Below are 21,814 nucleotides of genomic sequence, written 5' to 3' on the forward strand. Positions count from 1 at the left end.
ATGGCATATGAATAAAATATAGATTTTAATTTTAAATTTGGATGAATTATCATGTATCCAATGATTATGACGATGTATACAGTCTCAGTGTATAAATTAATCCAAAAAATTAAGCCAAAAGAGCCAAGGTTCCCTCCTCCCTACGAAAAAAAAAAAAAAAAAGGATTGGTGTTTCCGCTCCATTAACCACATTTTGTTCAATCGTTATGAATTCTTGACAAAATACCTGTCGTTGCTAGGGGGGTCAATGGGTCGGGTTTGGGTCGAAATTGAAAATTTTGGATTTGAATCCCTTTTTATGTAGTAAACCTAATCCGACCTGTATACTCGACGGGTCTTGACCTTAGAGTCTCGGAACCGGATTCGATGGATTCCGGATCGGATCTGAGTCTACTCAAAAAGAAAATGTCCAAACTTAAACATTTCAAATTTAAATCCAAAACCAATCACAAAATCCAATCTCCAAACTTAAATAAATCAAATTATAAAGCTAAATCACAAATAACTCGCAATAGTCAATTCAAAATTAATCACAAATCAATCTATAAAATCATGACTAAATTGTTAATTTGATAAAAAAAAATGTATTTAAAAATATTTATATTTTATAATTATTAATATATTGTTCGAATTCGGATCGAATACGAAAAGAAATTCTTTATTTCATATTCGACCCGTTTTTCGTTAGAGTAAACGAGTTCGGATATCAAAATTATTTTTCAACCCAAACTCGAAAAAATTTATCGGATCCGAATTGGATCAGAATCTAAACTTGACCCATTGACAGCCCTAGTCATTGAGGACTTGTGAGAGAAATAACAACATATCGTTACAGCACAAAAACTTTACCATCAAACTTGCTCAAGCTTTCGCAAATAGCCGCCAAGCTGGGTCATATGAGGAATACAAATTACAAAAATATTGTAAGCGACGTACGAATCATGATAACAATGCAAACTATATAATAACATATTCATTTTTAAAGATTTTTGTATCTGTATCCATTGCTGATACTTAGGAAATGATGTGTTTTGTAAGTTCGTTCTACAAATTAATTAATGACTCAAACCATCATCAGAAGTCCAGAGAAAAGCACCGTGACTTTTGTCAGTTTCCTTTCCCAACGTCTAGATTTGGATAAATTTAGCACTGAGGCACCATAGTAAGCACCATTCCTGATTATTAGCTCAGTTCAGAAATTCCGATCAAGTACGCTTTACTTCAATCTTGCATAAATCAGCAAATCCCAATATAGGGGCTTGAATAGAACTTAATTACGTATAGGACCTAACTCATGTTCACTCAATACAAGCACAATTCCCATGACTGGAAAATCACAGTGGAGGATTCCTTAAAGGAACTCCTGGAGTAAGATGCAATGACTACGCTAACATGGCTGTATAGCTATACTCAAATGTCTCAGCATCAGAATCCAACAATTTCCATGAACATCCCTAACTATTTCACCATGATATCCCAAAGCCAGAACCAAGAAAAGAATACAAAACAAAAATATAGGAAAATTAAGAAAATGGATTCTAGCACTGTTCATATGATGGCATATGATGATCCAAGCAGAACACACAAAATTGACACAACTCCTCTTGTTTGGCAATACCCATCAATGCACACCCCAGCCACTCCAGAATCCAAAAGTGATCAATGCAACGTTACTGCTGCTTACATTCAGGAGGTCTCTCACCCGGCTGACCGTCACCAATTGGTACTCTTCCACTCTTCTACAATTTACAGCAAAACAAATCATCAACATTTGACATACATAAATTGGATCATATAACTTCAGGGAAATAGACTATTAGAAATCACACCTTCAGTGAAACTAACAACAAAAAATATTGGCAAGCAAGGACGAAAGAAAACAGAAATGATGTGACAAGAAAAGGATCAAAACCAACACAGCTATCACTAACAACAAAAGTCCTAATCCTTTTACCTTCTTCCTGTTCTTGGGTTGATCATCCTCCTCATCATCCTCCTCGTCCTCGTCATCTTCCTCCTCGTCCTCATCATCTTCCTCCTCCTCATCATCAAGCTCTTCATCATCATCATCATCTATTTCAGCAAACTCATCACTAGCGGCTTCCCCAGTGAACCAAGAGACAGCATGTGGGATGATTTTATCTCGAATGGTAGAACTGCAGGAACAAGAATGAAAAGCATCCACTTCATTGATATGATAAACATGAACCATGAACCCAAGGAAACAATCATTTAAACATTCAAGGGCCCAAAAAGAAACACAATATATCCAAAGTTTCAAGTTCTTCATAAAGAATATTACTGTACAACTTACCCAATGTCATAGTCTTGTTCCATCAAGTTCTGGAGCTCCTCAGCCTGTTCAAAAATCATGAAGAAGAGAAGTTAGAGAGGAAAAGAACAGCTTTCTCCTTCTAAGCATAAAGGCAAGTTGGCTTACAGCATCTTCATCAATGTCTTCATCATCCTCAGGGACTTGTGGCGGACTAAAGAAGTTGAAAAAACTTTCACATTGCTCAGTTTTAGTGATTGGCTTGGCATTCTTTGACCCCTTCTTAGGCTTCTTTTTAAGGATTTTCTGAGTCAAGCATTTTCCTGGGTGCCATTCGATCTCCGTCCTACAGGAACACAAAAAAGTGAGAAGAGAGAGGGAAAATGTTGTAATAGCACTTACATAGTGACTGACAAAGTAAACCCCAGCTTACCCTATTGCTTTCTCTAGAATAGGCTCATCTTCATCAATCATGTGATATGTTTTGGTCAGAACAGAATTTTTAAAGTAAGGATTGGTGTCAAAAATGAACTCAAGCTTGAAACCCTTTGGATTATCAATCCTTGCCCACTTTATATCTTTGAGAAATTTGAGAGCTGGTTCATCTCGTTCAGAAATCTGGCTCGATTTTCATCAACCCAGTTAATAGCCCAAAATAATTGGAGCAAAAAGTGCACGAGTAAGAAAATTGTTGCTAGAATGACTAACCTCCTCGGCAATAACTTCATTATTCTTCATTGCAGTCAGCCAGAAACTAGGAACACCTTTATCTGCATAACAAGTAGATGTCAAGCTTTATAATGGACAACCAAGGAACAGATTCCAAAATATCGTGAAAATTTACCCTCTGAAGTTGTTTCATCCTCTTTTGCAGCCTCAGCTGCTTCAGCTGTAGCACCTTCAGCTTCATCAACTCCATTCACAATAGTATACCTCTGCACATAATCAAAATTTCTCATCACAACACAGAATTCAACTTTAAGCCTGCAGTTTGATGGGAACTAGCACCCAAAAATATCATGCAAAAGCATTGCTGACCTTGGCATAAAGTGGTTGATATAACTTCTGATACTTGGCTTCCAGAGCTGCTCTCTCCTCAAAAAATTTAGCCTCCAATTCATCATGTTCGCTCTGTTGATTAGGAAGACAGAAATACACAAATAAGCAGTTAAACGCTTGAAATCCACAAATCAACCAAAACCATTTCAACATCAAGAAAGGAAGTAGCATTCAGATAAATACAATCATATCAGATGTGGTTTCACAGAAAGTGATAGGCAACTACTACGTCTTGGACTTCATTTTCATCATATCACTGTAGCATCATTTATACAGATAAATTAAGTTCAACTTTCTTATGACTACAGACCCCAACTGGATCTGGTTGCTCAACTCCAAACTCTTGGGATGCCATTTTGGCTCTTCATAAGACGTCTGGAGTTAAAAGAAAAATTTAAACAACTGTTGCAAAACCGAGATTCTAAAATACCTACAAACAGAACAAGGTTTAGCTGTGTTAATACAAGAAGTGTCAAGAAATGCATCCAGTGATCAGTTTTTAAATTGAAAAATAAAAAGGAAAACCTTTTTTCCTCAGGGTGGTGTAAATCCCATTTTACAGTAGGTGTAAATCCCACATCTGCGATCCAAGTAATTACAAATATGGAACCACCTATGGAGCATTATCTGGCTGGAAAAATAACATTTTATGACCAAAGGGGCAAGCAGTCGATCGTTCAAAATTGGTAGAACTAATATCTTTCCCAATTTCCAACCACATACAGCTGTACCAAATTTAATCATTGACTGGAAGACAATTGAGCAAAAGCTGATAAAAGCTACAAGAAACTGCTGAAACATTTGCACGCCTATCCAAGCAGAAATACACACACTAGTACACTATTTTAAATTCCCATGTATTTACAAGTAACAGTGTTAGAGATTAAATCACATGCCTGAAGGCCCCTTAGAACCTCAACACGCTTCCTGACTACCGGCGACAAGTTCTCCAACACATCTGAATGCTTCCCAGTAAGATCTTGAAGCTTATTCTGCATAAGAAAAAAGAGGCAAGTAGCGTACACCATTAATTTCAACAAGCTCATGAAAAATCCACAAAACAGAATCAGCCCCAACGAAATCCTAATCAGTGTGATTATTCGCCAAGCCTCTAAAACAGAGATTTGCGACAGACCAAAAAAGAGAACAGAAAAAAAAGACAGAAGGAACTTACTTTGAGAGCATTAACAAGGTCCGCTCTATCCTCAGCATTCAAAGCTAAAAATAACAAGTTGAAAAAAAAAACAATTACAACCCAGAAAAGTAACTAAAATAACAATCACAAAGGTAACTAAAACAATCTTGGAATGTAACTAATAGTTTCCGTACATAGGGGCTTGGGGTGGGCTGGGGAGGGGGGTTAGAAGGAAGAAGAGGAAAAAGGGTTTTAGGTTAATACCGGAGGTGAGATCGGAAACGTTAAAGTTGTCTTTGCTGTTGCTCATTTTCGCAGAACAGGCCTCGTTGGCGGGAGACGAGGGGGGGAGGGGAGGGGAGAAACCCTAGAACCCTAGAAGAAGATTAGAAGAGAATAAGAGAAGCGAGGGGGAGGCAAGAAAGAAAAGAGAGAGAGGGAAGATATATATATATGGGGATGGATGGATGGATGGATGAGCTAAAGCAAATAAAGCTAAAGCGCCTCGTTAATTAATTATTAGTGTACTATAGTTGTAGCAAATCGGCAATTCCTTCCCTCTCCTCTCTTTTTCCTTGCTCTCACCACTCCATCAAGTCAAGTATATATCTCTGTCCCCGAAGCCTAGCCCTCCGCCAGTCCAGGCCTGGGCTCCATTTATATTGGTAGGTGTATTAAGCAGTGTTCTCTCCTTTTCCCTTTTTTTTCCCCTCCCTCCCTCCCTCTCTCTCTCTCTTGTTTCTTTGGATTTTGTTTTTTTTTGGTTTTTGGGGGATTGGGGGGGGGGGGGGGTTGTCGGTATCTTTATTTTCATTTTTTCTTGTTCTTGTTTTGTTGGGTAGGTTGGGGACTTGGGGTGATTCAGAATTACTCCTACATAGTAGAATTTTGTACTACCTTTTTTTTTCGGAAGAAAAATATATATCTGAAGTTTTCAAATATCTCATATTGCAACAGCGGGGACGAAGGTTTTTGAAGATCTTTTATAAGGTCAGCAGCTAGTAGGCGATGAGTCGAGGGCTGCTTAATGCTTGTCCATCGAATCGAATCAGTAGCATTCACAGATTTTTAGATCCTCAATTACCATTTTGGCATCAGTTTAAGCAGAATCCAAATCCGCATATTCCACAGGTCATTGAGGCGTGTCAATCTGCCTTTGATTCACACTCAGCGCTCTTTCCGTCTTTCGTTTCAGCATCCGACTGTACAAACAATTATCCAAAAAGCAGAGTCTACGATCAAGAAAAAATTCATATACAATGAAACATCTACACATTTCACTCGTGCATGATGGCACTGCAATAGAGTACATCGGAGTTTAAAGAATAATTCCGGAAAAAAAAAAAGAAATTTTGGTTTTACTCAGCACAGAATTCTTTCAGATCAGCGCATTATGGGGACCAAACAAGAAGAAAGTGAGAAAGCATCATAAACGAAGCAACTGACAACTATCTGCATTCTGTGGTTAGCACAGCTTCCAGGCAGCACATTTTAAAGATCATCAAAAGAAAACATCAATGAGCAGATCTGGTACTTCTATGGACATTTCCAAAATCAAGAGTAGGTCTTCCAGCTTGAGTTCAGGAAGGGTTCAAGCAGTGGCAGCACTTTCATCTTCATCTACCTTATCATCATTGGCATCTGATTTGGGATTAGCATTCTTTGATGGCTCCGATGCAAAAACACGTCCTGTCATTGGATCAACCCACCGTGTATCCTTTGGTCCTCCTTTTCGTCCCATTGCCAACATAGGTGGTGGAGGCAACACTCCTGATCTGAAAAGAAGACGTTGAACAGGCTCGGAAGGCTGTGCACCAACAGAGAGCCAATATCTACAGAGCAAGCATAGGTCACCAATTAAATAACTTTCACATTTCAATCGACAATTGAAAGAAATCACCGGTTATATGTAAACCACATAGCAGATACTCCACAGAACAGGCTTGCAAAAGAGCTTAATATTCTATCCCACTAGATTGTAATGTTGAGCAAGAATGGGAGGCGTATCTCATAGAGAGTTATGGTTTTATTGCCATTTTTGGACCATCAACAGGAGCCTTTTCGAAGTTTGGAAGTGCTTACATGTCCTTCATTTATAAAACATTATCTAAGGTAAGAGATTCTTACCATCTACATTCCATCTGTCCATGCCTCTATAGTGTGTAGCAGCTATATGGTAACTATTTTCACACTGAATTACATTTGAAAACCAGGAAAAAAGCACCAAGTGATTTCTGAACTTTCAGAAAAGGCTTCTGTATAGCTCTCAACTTACAGAAATGAAATGATATGAAATACCTCAATCAACTGCAGAGTTTTGCATCTTATCACAGGCAAACATTGGTATGTAAAGCAGCCTATAATGAGTTATCTTACTGAGAAAAGCTCAACCTAGCTTCTACTTAAATAAATACAAAGAGCGGAATCACACTGAAATTAAAATATTTCAACTAATACATTACCAACTTCACAAAATGGACATTGGAAGTGAAAATTTATGCAAAGCTTGATTAGTGAGCAATATGTTCCATGAAGGTGAATAAGCACCGTCAGATGTTGAGTTTAAATCAAACCTGCCTCATACAAAGTCTAAAGTATTTACTACTACTACACAAAAGATCTTTTGACCATGTTGAGGTGGAGACTCTCACATGTAAGTAGAAAAGGAGAATTCTTTCCACACACAAACCCACATAGAAGCATCCAACAAGAGAAGAGAATCAGGCAGACCAAAGAAGAAACAAGATTGCAAACCAGATGAATGCTAAGCTCACACAATTAGGCACTACTAGGTCGTTTAGGCAGTATACCAAGCATGCTCAGATATCAAAAAAAAAAAACAAAAATCTGATTAAAGGTTCATGTCTGCCTGAACTGGCAGGCATGGATCTTCCCGGTGGATACATTGATATATGATATTTCAATATTTGGACGAGGTTCAGGCAGACCACACTTGCAGCCACTTTTACTAAGTCTAGCAGAAAATTTAAACTCTAGATGGGACATATTTCTACAAGAAAACCGCGCTTATTACAGAGCTATTATAGCCAGCAGGCAGTGTAGTATCCAAAACGATACAAACTTCAAGGAGAACGAAATCACAAACATCAATGAACAAAAAAGAAAACTTAGAACAAAAAAAGTGAATAAAAGGGTATATAACTTACTTCACCCTGTCAAAATTAAGACCCATCCGCTTACCGCCATCCTGACCTGCATCAATCAATTAATTTTTTTTTTGTTAAATTTTGAAGAAACAAGCGTGCAGTAAATGAAGAGCATAATTACGATAAGAAGCAAACTGGGGAGTAGTTTATAGAATAATTGATAGCAAAAGAGAATGAAAGAAGCATAAATATAATTATTGACCAGGGAGAGGATTGTAGTAGCCGAGGACTTCCAAATGCTTGCCGTCTCGAGGAGATCTGCTATCGGCGGCCATCACCCGGTAGAACGGCTTGTTCCTGCACCCAAACCGAGACAACCTTATCCTCACCGCCATTTTTCCTTCTTCAAATTCTCTAAAGATATCCTTCTCTCTCTCCAATATAGTTAAGTCATTCACTGTGTGTGCGCGAAAGTTCGGGGCTGTGGAGAACGAAAGGGAAAGAGGGTCCAAGGGTTTTGCTCTGGGCTTTTGTCTAGTCTAGCGAACTACTGCTACTGGTATTTGTCCAGCGGCGTCGTTTTACCAAACAACCAACAAGTTTTTTTGTTTTTGTTTTTGTTTTTGTTTTTGTTTTTTCCCCCCTTTTTTACACCCTCGCCTTCCAAAACTAACCCTCAAACGTAGTCGAATTTATATAATCACGCCAACATAACCCCAACCGTAAAAGGCTCACGCTTTCAACCCCTCTCAGGGTCTAGTCTGTACAACCCGCCGCCTCACCGTCACCGGTCACTTCTTCTGTCGTCACCGCCAGGATGCAAACTGCTACTATTACTGACAGACGTCCCCAGACGATGCCATTTCATGGTATTCAGCAAAACCGTAGCCCAGAGCCATCCCAACCTGTAAATTTTCCCCAAGTTTAGACTATCAGCTAAAGTTTTCGAAGTCCCCAAATTACACAACGACCACAAAAATCAAACAGAATTCAAGAAAGCATGGAGAATTCAGGTTTTGGGACTACCCGGGACCATCTCTTTACTTTCCCACCTCATTCCAATCGGCTGCGGCGCCGGCCCCTCCAGAGCCAAACCTACCGTACCTTGCTTTCCATCTTATCGCATTGCAATGCCCTCCAATCTTTTCCGCAACCCCAAGTACCGGGTAATTTCATTTCTCTCTAATGTATTTTGCTTTTATAAGTGGCTGTTTTTCTACCGCATAAAAGTCAGAGAATACAATAGTAAGGTAAAGCAAGGCCTTTGCTTAGCGAATTCTGATAAGCTGGTAATCATGGAAAAAACTATAGAATTGATATCATAAAGTAGAGATGTAAGCTGGGAGTAACGAGGAGATGGAAATTTTCAAGTTATGCTTTGCCCATTCATATTGCTTGTGACATACGCTTCCCAGGATTTAAGTTTCAACTTTTCCGCCCGTGTTCATTCAAATCTACCGAGAGTCCAATTTCAGTCGGTTTCTTTTTCTTTTTCTTAATTCCAGTTTCTTCAAGATTTCATGATCCCAAGATTTGTTATTTGCATGAGATAACCGAAAGGAATGTTTAGAATGATTGATTTCCTTACTTATATTTGCTAATTATAATTAACAAAGCATGGTTTTCATTGTTCCCGTTCTCCTCACAAGATGACAATGACGACATTGACTCCAATAAATCAGGAGAAGAGGCTGAACACGAGTCATTAGTCAACCACAATGGTATGGATTTGGAGATGTCATTAGTCCAACAAAAGTCACCCTTCAATGAGACTAAAGAAGTTCATGGCTTTCAGGATGGAGGGGCTGATACACTGAATGAAGTAGATGGGTTAGATCCTACAGATATAAAAGACCAAGGGAAGGAGACAGTCACGCAAGACAATAATGTTAACCTTGTGGACTCTTCCATTGTTAATGTCAACTGGTATTTTGGAAGGAAAACATCTAGTCACTGTATTATGAGTGACCAACTAGTATTTATAGGAGTACAAACCTAACAAACTATTTACAAGAATACCCTTACTAATTTATTATCTACAAGAATACTTATATTCTCTTGACACTCCCCCTCAAGTTGGAGCATATATATCATAAGCACCCAACTTGTTACAAATGTATTTCACCCTAGAACCCCCTAAACTCTTGGTAAACACATCAGCCAATTGATCTACAGACGGTACATGAGATGTCTTGATGACCCCGTCAAGCAATTTCTCTCGAATGAAATGACAATCAACTTCAATATGTTTTGTCCTTTCATGAAACACTGGATTAGACGCAATATGAACAGCCGCCTGATTATCACACACTAAATTCATAGGCTGTTTATGCTCAAACCCAAGTTCCAGTAATATGCTCTTCAACCAAACCAACTCACACACAGTGTGAGCCATAGCGCGGTATTCAGATTCTGCACTTGATCTGGATACAACTGTTTGCTTCTTACTCTTCCACGACACTAAATTACCACCAACAAACACACAATATCCTGTAGTCGATCTTCGATCTGAGGCAGAACCAGCCCAATCTGCATCACTATATCCTTCAATATCAGTGTGTCCATGATTTTGATACAGCAACCCTTTTCCAGGAGCACTCTTAAGATATCTGAGAATCCGTATAACAGCATCCCAATGACTAGTACGAGGGGTATCAAGAAATTGACTCACAACACTCACTGCAAACGAAATGTCAGGTCTCGTTACAGTGAGATAATTTAATTTACCCACAAGTCTTCGATATTGCTTAGGATCATCAAGTAATGCACCTTGATCTCCTGCTAATTTCACATTTGGATCCATAGGAGTATCCACAGGTCGGCAACCTAACATCCCAACTTCACTCAACATATCGAGTACATATTTTCTTTGACATAAATAAATCCCATATTTAGACCGAGCTACCTCAATACCCAGAAAATACTGTAGATGACCTAAATCCTTTGTCTGAAAGTTTGCCTGCAGATTGGATTTAAGTTTCTGAATCCCCACAACATCATCACCTGTAATCACAATGTCATCCACATAAACAACTAATAAAATTTTACCAGTATTAGAATGCCGATAAAATACAGAGTGATCTACTCCACATCTTGTCAGACCGAACTCCATGACAACACTACTAAACCGGCCAAACCAAGCCCTCGGAAACTGTTTCAATCCATATAAGGATTTTTTCAAACGACAAACCAACCGCGGATTCTCCCCCTGAACAACAAATCCAGGAGGTTGTTCCATATATACCTCTTCTTTCAAATCTCCATGCAGAAATGCATTTTTCACATCCAACTGATGCAATGGCCAATTATAAGTGGCTGCCAAAGAGATAAGAAGACGAACAGAGGTAATCTTTGCAACAGGAGAAAAAATTTCTAAGTAATCTACTCCATACACCTGAGTAAATCCTCTAGCTACCAGCCGAGCCTTCAATCTATCAATAGAACCATTAGGCTGCACTTTTATAGTGTACACCCATTTACAACCAACAACAGGCTTACCTGAAGGACGAGGGACAAGATCCCAAGTACCATTTTGTTCCAAAGCAGACATCTCTTCTTGCATAGCTAATCTCCAACCAGGATGATTAAGAGCATAGGTAATAGACTTAGGAATGGAGATAGAATCAAGGGAAGCAACAAAAGAAGAATATGACATAGAGAGACGAGAATAAGAAACAAAATTAGAAATAGGATGGGAAGTACAATGTCTCTTACCTTTGCGTAAAGCAATGGGAAGATCTAACTCAGAGGAGGGCGTCATACCTGGATTGGAAGATTGAGAATTAATTGGTGAAGTGCGTGGCATATCAGGAACTTTTTCAACCATGGAACGACGAGAGTAAACTTGAAGATGAGGACGAGATAATCGAGGTATGGAATCTGGTGGACTAGATAACTCAGGTAATAAAGGGGAAGGGACTGGTAAAACAGGAGAGGAAAAAGAGGGACACTGGTCTAACTCACAAGACATACTTTGTTTGATAAAATACGGAGTGGATTCAAAGAAAGTAACATCAGCACAAGTAAAAAATCGATTTAAAACTGGACTGTAACATCTATACCCTTTTTGCGCTCGTGCATATCCTAAGAAAATACACTTAATAGCACGAGAATCTAATTTATCCACCCCGGGAGCAAGCTGATGAACAAAGCAGACACATCCAAAAATACGAGGAGGCAATTTAAACACAGGTTCATGAGGAAAAAGAATGGAGTGAGGTAATTGACCTTCAAGAATATTAGATGGCATGCGATTAATTAAATAACATGCAGTTAGAACTGCATCACTCCAAAATTGTTTGGGCACATTCATGTGCAACAACAGTGTTCGAGCAATTTCGATTAAATGTCCAATTTTCCTTTCAGCAACTCCATTCTGTTGTGGAGTGTGAGGACAAGAGGACTGATGAATAATACCAGACTTAGTCATAAAGGTATTAAAAGGAGTGGAAAAATATTCTTTCGCATTATCACTGCGAAGTATACGCACAGGCACACCAAATTGATTCTTTATTTCTGTAACAAATGCACAAAAAATGGAATATAATTCTGAACGATCTTTCATTAAATAAAGCCATGTAACTCTGGAAAAATCATCAACAAAGACTACAAAATATTTAAAACCTAACTTTGAAGTGACTCGACTAGGACCCCAAACATCAGAATGAACTAACAAAAAGGGTTCAGAAACCCGTTTATTGACTTTAGGAGCAAAAGAAACACGATGATGCTTTCCTAACTGACAAGACTCACATTCTAACGAAGATAATTGATTCAAAGTAGGAACCAACTTTTTCAAATTTTGTAAAGACGGATGACCTAAACGACAGTGAATTTCAAGAGGAGAAACAGTAGCAGGACATGCTATCGGACCATTAAAGTTGAGAAAGTAAAGACCATTATGCTCATGCCCTCCACCAATCGTCCTCTTTGTCTTCAAATCCTGAATGACAACGGAATCAGGAGAAAAAGTAACTGTACACTGTAGAAATTTAGTGAGCTTACTAACAGACATTAGATTAAATGGTAAATTGGGTACGTAAAGAACAGAAGACAGCGGAAGTGATGGATTAATTTCTACAGTGCCTAGTCCTTTAACTTTAGTGGTAGATCCATCAGCTAAAGTAACATGAGGAAAGGGAGTAGACTCTTGAAAATTAGAAAAAATTTTAGAGGTACCTGACATATGATCAGTAGCCCCGGAGTCAATAATCCATGAGTCATTACCTTTTTGTGCTAAAGAAGCAGAGGGAAGAGATGCGTGACTTGTAGTTTGGTACTGTAAGAATTTAACATAATCTTCCTCGGATATAATAACAGTTTTCTGGGACCTATGTGCTGAAGAACTTGATTTAACTTGATCAGTGGTAACCCCATTAGCAAAACTTTCAACCATAGCGAATAGCACTTCAAACAAAACAGCAATCAAAATTCGCTATAAACAGTGCGCCGTGAACAGTGCGCGTGAATAGTACCGGGGTGAACAGTATCGCGTGAACAGTACCGCGTGAACAGTGCGCGATGAACAGTATCGCGTCAAGACTTTTGCTAGATGTTTAACCCTAACCCTAGGACTTTTGCTCTGATACCATGTCAACTGGTATTTTGGAAGGAAAACATCTAGTCACTGTATTATGAGTGACCAACTAGTATTTATAGGAGTACAAACCTAACAAACTATTTACAAGAATACCCTTACTAATTTATTATCTACAAGAATACTTATATTCTCTTGACAGTTAATAACCAGACTTGTGAAGTTCCTCATGAAAAAGATATATGCAACATCGTGGACTTTCATAGGGAATTCAGTCCTAGAAGAGAGCTTAATGTATTTAATGAACCATTTATTAAGGAGGTTCCTGAAACTGTGAGTTCATCTGTTGACATTGATGGGATTGCGGATATGTCAATACCTGTTGAAAGCAATGATGCGATGAACCCTACCATGGAGGGGCATTTGCCAAAAGGACTTGAGCATGAATTGCATCTGAAACAGAAAGAATTGGAGAAACTTGTATCTACATCTGGTAACTTGGACTTGTCCTTTGGTGCCATTGAAGATGATGAGATTGAAGAAGGGGAAATTTCAGGGGAAATTAGTGAGGAAATGGATTTATTATATGAAGATGCTGTATCATTGGAGGAGAAGAAGTCAGGTAAGGTGCAGATTTCTGAACATACTGATAAAGAAGCATTCACTCGTGATGATGGAGATGCAAGACTGGGGGATTGTGATACGAGAAGTTCTATGTTTTTGGACACAGTTGATTCGGAAACAGAAGGTTTCAGAAAAGAGCATACAAGTGCTGAAGTTTTTTCTCACAGCGAAGAAACTGCAACTAAAACTTTAGATGGTTATGATGCTTCTCTGGAGATTGGATTGACTGCAGAGCAAGTTTTAGGAGTCAATAAGACAGATCATCCAGCAATTTCTCTAGAAAACTTATCTCAGCATGGACTAATGCATGAAGATACAGCTGAAAATAAAAGTTCTGTGGATGCCAAAATGGTAAGGAAAATTCATAAGCACTATATGCTTCAGACGTCCTTGATCACATATTTTGTGGATTTTTTGTGTAGAAGTCTCTGGTCCGAAGTTATTAATTGCTGCATTTGGACTTCTTTGCGTGTGACCTGTTGTGTGTCTTCAGATTATCATGGTTAACTTTGTCCGTACTACCAGCAAATTAACTTGCTTGAGCTTCCATTCTGTTTTTTCTTAACATTTTGATTCGGTAATTTCATTCTTACTACTAATTTTTAGACAGGGCATTATTTTTCAATTTTATTGTTGCTTTTGAAGAATGTAGCATTTCTTTATAAGAATAGTAAAATATTGGTTTAGACCTTCATTTGCATTAGAATCATTACGAGTAATTGAGATAAATTGTTTCTTATGATAAATCATGACAGGTGATACTGTTTGTGATTGTTCAATTTTAGCTTTGAGACCTCCCTTGAAATCAAATGATTGTAACTGGAATTATTCTGGATATGTTCATGGAAGGCTTCTAAAAAGTACCAGAATCTTTTTTCTGCTTGTTTCTTAATCTTTCGTGATGTTGAGTTCTGGCCAATGGTTAAAAAGAAAGAAAGATAAAGGAGATGTTGGAATAATTTTACTGTCTTCCATGACACGCTAATAGCTAGTTTCTAGGTAGCTCAGATCACGATGTAAATAAAATGTCAAGGATGTCACCAGCATGTTATCTAAATAAACTCAATATAGCTTCCCACTTGATGCTTATGTAATGCTTACGACAGCTATTTTGATTTGCTGTTGATTGCAGGAAGCTAGTGTTGGCAAAAAGAAAAGGAAAAAGGGTCCTTTAACCAAAGAAAGAAGAGAAAAGAAAAAGGTATACTTATATCAGTTATAGTAGGCTTTGGGATCATTAGCTGCTCCTTTTGAGGATGATTTGTCGGTAATGTTATTTCCATTTTCTTTAGTTGACTCATTTACACCGCTCCATGATGCAGAAAAAAGAAAGGATTAAAAGAGCAGCAAAGAATAGAGAGCTTGGTGTTAAAAGGTTGAAGCTACAACCACTGTCGAAACCCAAGACAGTGACATATTGCCGCCATTATCTCAATGGCAGATGTCAAGAGGTTGTATGAGGTTCCATACTCTGATTTGTTCTGTTTACCATGTTTAATTGACTAATCTTTGTTTACCTAGATTCTTGCTTTTGGTTTTTACAGGGCGAGAAGTGCAAATTTTCACATGATACAACGCCCTTGACAAAATCTAAGGTTTGCTCATTTGCTCTATATCTTCATAGTGCATAACAATGTCACAACAGCAATCATGAGTGCCTGTTGCATTTATATCTCGTCTTGTACTGCCAGTACTATCAATGGATGCATTGTCTTTTCCATATTCTCATGTTCATCAAAATTGTAGCTCCCCTCATTGTTATTATTGGCCATTACGATTTTAAGAAGTATAAAAATTAGTTTTTGGCATCTATCATTTGAGGTGCTTCTTCTATGAACCTCATGCTTAGTAGCTGTATTTTCTGCTCCATAAGCACTAGACTTCAATTGGTGAATTTTTTGCTTTTATGTTTGTCTCTAAACAACTATTGTGTTTTTTGAAAGCTTTCGAACACCTTTATTTAATCAAGAGATCAAATTGAACTGTTGGTAAACTTTAAATTATTCCAAGTGACAATTTAGGATTGTCATTGGACGTTGTTGTTGTTCAGTGTAAAACTTAGTGAAACACATATAGTGAATAAAGTCATATGAATAATTCAATAAACCTCTGCACCTCTGCATGTTGTGCTTTTCATGTTGATGTTAGAATTTTAAAGCTTCTTTACCTTTCTGATTAAAAAATTGTTATATAATCCTGTAAATTGTAGCTGATTTAGAAGTTGTACTCTTTTAACGAGCAACCATGTTGAATCTCTTTTTTTTTTTTTTTTGGATGATTTTACTGCTGCAGCCATGCTCCTACTTTGCACGACATTCTTGCATGAAAGGAGACAACTGCCCGTTTGATCATCAACTGTCCAAGTATCCTTGCAACAATATTGTAACCAATGGCTTTTGCAGCAGAGGTGCTGGTTGTTTGTTTTCGCATGAGGTAATGCTTCCTGCTATGCTTTTTTATGTTGTCTTTGTATTCTCTTTATTCTTCAATACTTTCACTGCATCTGGCCAGAACTAATTTTTTCCAGCATATGATGTCCTATTTGCTGGAATTACTTCAGATTTCCGCTAAGGATGGTTCTCTGCCAACTTCAAATGTTACGAAGCCTGAATCCAAGTCTCCAACCCTGGTAAGCAAGACAATTTCTAAGAAACAGGTGAATAACCAAGGTGTCCCTCATCAGCATGCTGATGCCAAGTTCTCCGTAATGGCAAACATTTCTGGTAAGAGTACAGAGAAGAAAGCGTCAGAGCATCTGGATAGACCTTCTGCTCAGACACCAAAAGGAATCTGCTTCATTTCGCATGTGAGATCGCCACCAGGTGATACCAGTAAGCATAAACAAGCTGTTCCACATCTTAAAGGAGACAATAGTGACAAAGTCAGCTATAGCATGACTAGGAACCTTGAAGACAGCATTCAGAAGTCGAATGACCTAGCCAAGGGTGCACCTTCAAAGATGCCAAGGGGAATAAACTTTCTGTTGTTTGGCAAACGTCCTTTGGATGAGTCTCTTAATAGGGATTATGGGGTCAGTGAATCATTGTTAGGGCAGGTAAGTAAAAGCAAGTTAGTTGACTCGCCTTTGAAAAGTGAAGTTCGCGTCAAAATTGACAATCAAGCTGCCCAAAGCAGTGCGGACTTAGAGTTAAAAGTGAATAAAACAGCAAACATAGTTTCACCTTCGTCCATGCCTCAGGCCATGAAGTTTCTTTCATATGGAAAAACTCCAGTAGACAATCCTACGGCTATTAGCCAACGTGACACGCTTCGCAGCATTGTTAACGTGGGTCTGCCATTGGTCCAACGGAAGGAATATGCACTTGATGGACTCAAATTCTTCCCTGCAATGCCGCAAAGGTCAGCATCTTCTTTCCAGCCATTCGATCAATCATTGGATCAACCAAGCACTGGAGGAATGTCAAGCTTTTCAAAGACATCACTCCTGCTGAATGCACCAACCTCGGTACAGAAAGCCCTCCGGTCAACCTTGGCATTTGCAGCTAAGTTGGATTCTGAAATTAAGTTGAACCAGTCTCTCGATACCCCGTCTGACATCAACAAAATATGATAGGTCAACGTTCAGAGGATAAATTGTTGGAAGCCTCTGAGACTCTGGACTTAATGCTGAATTGCATCAGTCACTGAACAGTGAATTGAGGACAACCAGTCAAATGCAACTTCAATTTATGCATAATTCTCTGCACAGATTACTGGTTTTTGCAGTTATTCCTGCAGTAAAAATGTTCAATTGTTTCCAGAGAGCTGCTGCTCTATTTAGTCTCCAAGGATTTTGGCGGTTTGTAGCACTAAGCTGCAAGCTACTCAAAATGAGAGCTGACCTCTCTCCTCTGTTGTGTTACTTGGTATGTTGCTTGGCTTTTCTTATCCTTCTTCTCTCCTGATGTTTATATATCATAAAGCCAAGAGTAGAATGGATTTGATGAAAACCAACTTGCTGTTACTAAAATAAAATCTTTCGAGGCTTGAAAGGTTAACACTAGGACCACTGTTATCGGTTTTTGCTTTTGGTGGAAGCTAAGTGTGACTCTCTGTTGTTGTTTATTATATGCTAATTGTAGATGTACATCCACAACTTTAATAAAATAATTCAATAAACATTTTTTACCGTTCAAGAAGTTCATTTTCTGATGGAAAGCGAGAAGTCTAGCCTAGTGCTTTTCTGTCTACTTTTACAGAACAAGATCTACTGCCTGCTGTCTTACCTTTGAATCAAAATTCATTTAGTTTTATCCTGGTGTCAATAGGTAATTCCAGAGGCTTTTTTTATATTTAGTTTTTGTTCAATCTAGAGATTATTCCTGGAGTTTGAATTGTGGATTATGTACTATTTGGCATCTTTTTCAGTGTAGAAACTGTAAAATTCAAAGCAAGTAGCTAACATGCTTGATTGGGTTTGTTTTAGACATTTAGTATCTAGAGGCTAAATCTTTTTTTTTTGCCCCCCCTTCTTTAAGGGGTCATGGATGTGCAAATTTTTGAAATTAGTATTTACTTAATGTCATTATGCTAAGGGTGGGAAGTAAAGCTTGGAATTTTTTCCCTTCTATCTAGGTGTACTCGTAGTTTAAACGTGATCTGTTCCAATGCTTCTTCAGGTGAAACTACAGGTTGTTTGTTTCTTGATATGGCTGCTTGATGATGCTTTCTCATATTGCACAAACGAACAATTTCCCAACCTGCAGGGCGAGCCAATGCTGAGGTGCAAATGAAGGCCAAAGACAACTGTGCTCAGCAGGTAGATGGTAGGTAGATATCAGGGATTTTATAGACAAAGAAGCATTTGCTAATGGCCAATGCACTCTTGCTGCAGCTTTGTTGAATCAAGCCAGCTGATGAATCAAATGTTTGAAGTCTTGGTAAATGGTAGGAAACTAAGAGGACAAGCAGGTTTCGGGTGAAAGATTGCAAATATCTCAAAGAATTCCATGATGCGGGGGAAGAATACTGATATTAAGAAGTTTGCCATGAGTTAACGTGTTCTCTGCTTTTCCTTGGCCCCAATGACGTCTCTAATGGATCAATACGCGGCTCAACGTTTTGAGGTTCACCAGCCTATTTGCACCTTTGAGGATTAATGGTACATTAAGCTTGGCTGCTGAACCCATATGCAATATTGACCGTTAAATGATTTCACTAGATGATGTTTCAGACTTGAGGATGATACTCTGATAGGAACTTTATATTATACTCGCCTTGTAAATTCGTAGCAGAAGAAGATGCTTGCCTCTGCCATTCCGGATTCCCATTTGGGCAAAGAGCATTTTGACATGGACAGACGAGATACATATATTTTATTCTCCAAGAAAAGAGAGATATATTTTAGAGTGAATTTCCTTTTAGCCCCTTTGTGTGCAGCTTTGGCACTTGGTCCCATATTTGTTGCAGTCCTCCTTTTCTCTTTTTTTTTTTTTCGAAATGATAGAATTGTATTGATTTACTAAAAGTATATACAGTGCGAGCAATGGCTCGATACTTATATTTTACTATTAGCACAGTAGATTGGAATTGACCCATTCTACATCTTGATGATTGCTCAATGTTTGAGCACTAAATTAAATAACGACAACGCATATATATACATATATATATATTTTTTCTTGCAGAGTGGTGGTGATGGTGGTGCATTAATAAGTAACAACCCTGAAACGTCATGAACAACCCCATGCAATTGCAGCATTTGCAGTGCTTTGGTTAGAAAAGGAGCCATCAGTCCAGTACTATTGCTTGACAGTGTCTTGTTGGAAGAGATCTCCAGACTTGAAATAGATTTTCAGATTATTAGCACGGTCTCCTTTGTTCTTCGTGGTAGTCATCACGTCCTCTTTACATGGCGACTTTAGCTGAAACGTGGAAGAAGCAGTCAGTCTGGAGAAAATTCCAAGTATCTGGATCAGTGACCGTTAGTTAATAAGTGGGTTTGGTTTGCCCAAATGTTCTTCAGTGAATTTGGAACTTGTTTCTGTACGCTATCGAACAAACACAACTCCTCTCCCGCCCTCGACAAGAATGGATTTGGCTTTTGGGAACTAAAGTACAAGCGTAAGAATACTGAATACGTACCCCCTCATCCACATCAATACATCCATGTACCTTGGGCCGGCCCAGCGGCGATGTTGATAAAAGAGCACAACGTTCTACCCATTAAAAAAAAGAATTTCTTTTTTTTTTTGGCGTATTTTCTTTTGGATAAATTTTATTTACATTGACGGTTATACACTGATAGCGGTTGGATATACGACACATATGTAAAATTTGAGTTTCAAATTCAAATTCGAATTATGTGTCATGCATCTAATGGTGAAAGTGTATACACTAACTATCAGTGCATAAAAGATTAATCATTTTCATTTTAGTCACACGGTAGCGATCTACACTTCCACTTATTCCTACATTATATAAAAGAGGACAGATCCAACTGGATCATTAGAAATCAGAAACAGCTAAATCACCTCTAGATTAGACAATCTACACTTACATCTAATCTTATATTATGAGAAAAGGGACAGATCCAACTGAATCATTGAAAATCGGAGGCAACTAAACTACCTCTAAATCAAATAAGTGCTAAAAAAATTTGAAGAAGGCACGTAGAGTTACAATTCACAATTGACGAGAGACGAGTTTGGAAATGTTGGCATACCACCTACCACAGATCTCAAGTGCATATTTTTTTTTTTTTTTTGGTGTACTGACTACTGAGAGGGGAAATGGAGGCTCTGAGAGCCTGAGATAAAATAAATGCCATCATGCTGTCAAATGCGCTAGAGTGCGCTCTACCGACATCAGAAGGAGGTGAGTCTATAGCACTATATAAAAGAAAAACGTAAATGCTGTACACGAGACATTATCAGATGTTTAGCCATCCGAATTGAGTTGTTTTAGCTGTACACGAGACTCAAGAATAAAAGTGCAATACGATCATGAGTTTCTATACGAAATAGCGTCATTGTGCTAACAAATAAAACAAATCGGCCTTCCGGAAACTGTAATCATCATGACACCTTAAATAAATACTTGTCCAATTTATGCAGCATAATGCTGTACATTTGTAGTTCTTCCTGGTTCTCTTTTTCTTTGTATTTTTTTTTTTCGTGAACGGATAAACTTGATGGTCTTCGCTCGTCATTGAGAACAGACAAGTAGCGAGCGAGCAAGCAAAGCTCAGCTTGAAGCGTGTCAAGATTGAGGACGAGTTTCGACTCTTTTTGTTTTCCCAAGTTCCAGGTTCTTTTTTTTTTTTTTTTTTTATCTAGAAAACGTGGTAAATTCATTAAAATCTATACTAATGATAGTAGCTATATCATCAAATCAGATATCTACGGATATTTAAAGAACAAATTTACACGAATATCAAAGAACAGATCTAACAAACAGATACAAATTATGTTGTAAAGTTCTAAAAAATATTTAAAGAAAAAGAGATAAAATAGTTATAATCTTACAAATATCTATGCACACAAAAAAAAAAAAAAAAAAAAAAAAAAGTTAATATGAGGGTAGGCCTCTGATTTTGCTGCCTCTTATGTTACGTGGAAGCTGGTGAACCTGCGAGGTGAGTTTGGATGCTGGCCAAGGGGCTGTGCACCTTGTTTCAATCAAAAGTCGGCGAGTCAATGAACCTTGCACACGAATTCTACTCATGAATCCGTCCCTGTTAACTCCGGTCTATTTCTCTAAAACTAGTGACATATTCCTGTTTTAAAAAAGTAATTATAATTGTTTGTTATCTAAAATTCGCGGTGATAAAAACGCATTGAGAGATCAAAGGCCCAAGTTTCCAACTGAAAATAAAAAGAAAAAGCCCACAGTGAACATCAGCCAGCACTACATTTCAAGCGGTGGCCCATCCTCCAATCCCACGCGTCCATCTCCCTTAAACGGTGGACCGGCAACCCACATTCCCTGAAGCTTGCCACGTCACATGGTGGCAGCAGACAAAAAGCGGATGGGTGACGGTGACGTAGCGGGCCTCGGCGCATTAATCAATTTTGCAAGGCCCAATTAAGCGGTTAAGGTTGTGGCCTGGTGTAGCGTGGCGTGGCTGGCTGCTGCAACCA

At 38.3% G+C, this 21,814-nt stretch overlaps 3 protein-coding genes and 1 long non-coding RNA gene across 4 annotated transcripts; 2 read left to right on the plus strand and 2 right to left on the minus strand.

The window, feature by feature from the left end:
• Positions 1-1,227: 1,227 nt before the first annotated feature.
• LOC113695578 (nucleosome assembly protein 1;2-like) lies at positions 1,228-5,087 on the minus strand. Its single transcript, XM_027214710.2, has 11 exons — positions 4,731-5,087; positions 4,506-4,549; positions 4,228-4,323; positions 3,311-3,403; positions 3,117-3,207; positions 2,981-3,042; positions 2,706-2,890; positions 2,441-2,618; positions 2,315-2,358; positions 1,955-2,156; positions 1,228-1,739 (listed from the first exon to the last, which is right to left on the minus strand). Exons 1-11 carry the CDS (start codon positions 4,774-4,776, stop codon positions 1,671-1,673), a joined length of 1,110 nt encoding a protein of 369 aa, XP_027070511.2. The 5' UTR covers positions 4,777-5,087; the 3' UTR covers positions 1,228-1,670.
• Positions 5,005-6,604, plus strand: LOC113695580 (uncharacterized). Its single transcript, XR_003449596.2, has 2 exons — positions 5,005-5,131; positions 5,424-6,604. It is a non-coding gene; the product is annotated as an uncharacterized lncRNA (long non-coding RNA).
• Positions 5,700-8,107, minus strand: LOC113695579 (small ribosomal subunit protein bS16m/bS16c). The gene is made up of 3 exons (XM_027214711.2): positions 7,836-8,107; positions 7,634-7,679; positions 5,700-6,298 (listed from the first exon to the last, which is right to left on the minus strand). The coding sequence occupies exons 1-3, from the start codon at positions 7,966-7,968 to the stop codon at positions 6,058-6,060; spliced, it is 420 nt and encodes a 139-aa protein (XP_027070512.1). The 5' UTR covers positions 7,969-8,107; the 3' UTR covers positions 5,700-6,057.
• Positions 8,108-9,296: 1,189 nt separating this feature from the next.
• On the plus strand, positions 9,297-19,233 carry LOC113696310 (uncharacterized). The gene is made up of 9 exons (XM_072055992.1): positions 9,297-9,528; positions 13,312-14,084; positions 14,866-14,934; positions 15,056-15,184; positions 15,278-15,328; positions 16,026-16,166; positions 16,294-17,599; positions 18,353-18,492; positions 18,568-19,233. Exons 1-7 carry the CDS (start codon positions 9,297-9,299, stop codon positions 17,302-17,304), a joined length of 2,406 nt encoding a protein of 801 aa, XP_071912093.1. The 3' UTR covers positions 17,305-17,599; positions 18,353-18,492; positions 18,568-19,233.
• Positions 19,234-21,814: the final 2,581 nt, after the last annotated feature.

This window comes from Coffea arabica, chromosome 6e, assembly GCF_036785885.1.
Source record: "Coffea arabica cultivar ET-39 chromosome 6e, Coffea Arabica ET-39 HiFi, whole genome shotgun sequence".
In the NCBI taxonomy this organism is placed as follows: Eukaryota; Viridiplantae; Streptophyta; class Magnoliopsida; order Gentianales; family Rubiaceae; genus Coffea; species Coffea arabica.

Bases quoted from the DNA above. Each gene is read 5' to 3' on its own strand.
- LOC113695578 (XM_027214710.2), bottom strand. From the start codon at position 4,776: ATGAGCAACAGCAAAGACAACTTTAACGTTTCCGATCTCACCTCCG. The intron at 4,324-4,505 runs GTAAGTTCCTTC...TTTCTTATGCAG, and splicing joins ACCTTGTTAATGCTCTCAAA to AATAAGCTTCAAGATCTTAC. The intron at 2,619-2,705 runs GTAAGCTGGGGT...GTGTTCCTGTAG, and splicing joins ATTCTAGAGAAAGCAATAGG to GACGGAGATCGAATGGCACC.
- LOC113696310 (XM_072055992.1), top strand. From the start codon at position 9,297: ATGGATTTGGAGATGTCATTAGTCCAACAAAAGTCACCCTTCAATGAG. The intron at 14,085-14,865 runs GTAAGGAAAATT...TGTTGATTGCAG, and splicing joins GTTCTGTGGATGCCAAAATG to GAAGCTAGTGTTGGCAAAAA. The intron at 14,935-15,055 runs GTATACTTATAT...TCCATGATGCAG, and splicing joins AAAGAAGAGAAAAGAAAAAG to AAAAAAGAAAGGATTAAAAG.
- LOC113695579 (XM_027214711.2), bottom strand. From the start codon at position 7,968: ATGGCGGTGAGGATAAGGTTGTCTCGGTTTGGGTGCAGGAACAAGCCG. The intron at 7,680-7,835 runs GTCAATAATTAT...TGATTGATGCAG, and splicing joins CTACTACAATCCTCTCCCTG to GTCAGGATGGCGGTAAGCGG. The intron at 6,299-7,633 runs GTAAGTTATATA...CTTGCTCTGTAG, and splicing joins CTTAATTTTGACAGGGTGAA to ATATTGGCTCTCTGTTGGTG.